Source organism: Micromys minutus, assembly GCF_963924665.1.
Source record: "Micromys minutus genome assembly, chromosome: 6".
Classification (NCBI taxonomy): domain Eukaryota; kingdom Metazoa; phylum Chordata; class Mammalia; order Rodentia; family Muridae; genus Micromys; species Micromys minutus.
Window position 1 is genome coordinate 73,787,970 of NC_137975.1, and position 1,414 is coordinate 73,789,383.

Below are 1,414 nucleotides of genomic sequence, written 5' to 3' on the forward strand. Positions count from 1 at the left end.
TACATTTATCTTTGTTTTTTAAAATAAAGTTGTTCAATTTAAAAAAATATCTTCAAGTGTGGCAAATAGAGAATGAGATGTGTGTATCACTGTAATTTGAGAAGGTCTTTCTTCTGTCAACTCAAGGTTGTGAGCCACCAAGAAGAGTGTCTGAGGATAAATACATGCTTAAATTGCTTTGTGAAATGTTGCCCTACCTAAAATATTTAAAAAATGAGATTACTCTGACTCTTATTGAACATTTAAATGGAAGAGACATTTTGTCAATTTCTCCATCTGAGCATACCAAAATTCAACCAGAAGCCTATCCCTGTGAATCAACACAAGGGGGCTAAATGTTGCATAACCAAGGGTCAGAAAATCTAGAGTATTTGCCATTAATTCATTGTCCCTTGAAGAGAGACTTAAACTTAGAGAAAGAACACAATCTGTCCAGTAGAAGAAAACAAAACAGAGCATCAGAAGGAGGACGCTTTGAGCAGCTCTCAGCTCAGGGGGAGTTCTGGACAAAAGCTTGGAGTTCTGAAAGTAGAAGACATGATGGTGATGATTGTGTAGAAGAAACACCATGTAGCCACTGGCCCCTCCCATGGCACCCTGGAACACTGCATCTCTCAGGACCATGAGAGGGAGAAAAATCCATTTTATTTTCTGACTTTCTCCTGTAAAATAACAATAGTTTCCTTCATTTATATGTTGTGACATATTTAGACTTATACTTGTGATGGAATAAATTAGGTTCACACTTATTAATCCATTGAGTATCCAAAAGAATGAGAAGAATGGAAGGATGTGCCATGCAGACTTTGGCCTGAGCCTCCTCCATCCAGATGCTCTGGGACTGATGGTGATGGCCTGGACCACAGTGAGGAGACTGCTGGTGCAGATGGAGAGGCCACGGGCCACCCTCTCCAAGTAAGCAATGATCTTACAACCTATGTCATCCAGGAAGTTTCTCAGACCAAAAGCTGCTATTGTCTTTGGCAATCCTTTTGTAAGAAGGATTAGGATGTTTGTAAAACCCAAGTGGATGAGAATAAGGTGTATGCATTTCTTCTCAGAGTCTCCCCACCAACTGTACATATAACTCACAGAAACAGACATGTTCCCAAGAGTACCAACCAGAGTTATACAGAGAAAAAGAATTTTATTAGTAGACTTCAAAATCATTTCTTCCTTTCTACTTAGAAAAACTTTTATCCAGGATACAAATACTTTTTGAAGAAAAAGTGAGTAATCCTATAATGGATCTGAACAGCAAATTTTTGCACAATTTAAATTTCTGGAGTTAACAAAGTAGTCATGGACACAGGTAATATTACAAATTAAGTCCCTGAAATTTCACATTTCCTGTGACCTGTGGGATATTTTGTGTGCTCTTACAGGTGATATTAGCAACTGGTATTCAAAGCAA

At 38.1% G+C, this 1,414-nt stretch overlaps 1 protein-coding gene across 1 annotated transcript; it reads right to left on the reverse strand.

The window, feature by feature from the left end:
* Positions 1 to 231: 231 nt before the first annotated feature.
* On the reverse strand, positions 232 to 1,188 carry LOC308421486 (vomeronasal type-1 receptor 4-like; the record flags this gene model as incomplete). Its single annotated transcript, XM_080917875.1, has 1 exon — positions 232 to 1,188. Exon 1 carries the CDS (start codon positions 1,168 to 1,170, stop codon positions 232 to 234), a length of 939 nt encoding a protein of 312 aa, XP_080774001.1. The 5' UTR covers positions 1,171 to 1,188.
* Positions 1,189 to 1,414: the final 226 nt, after the last annotated feature.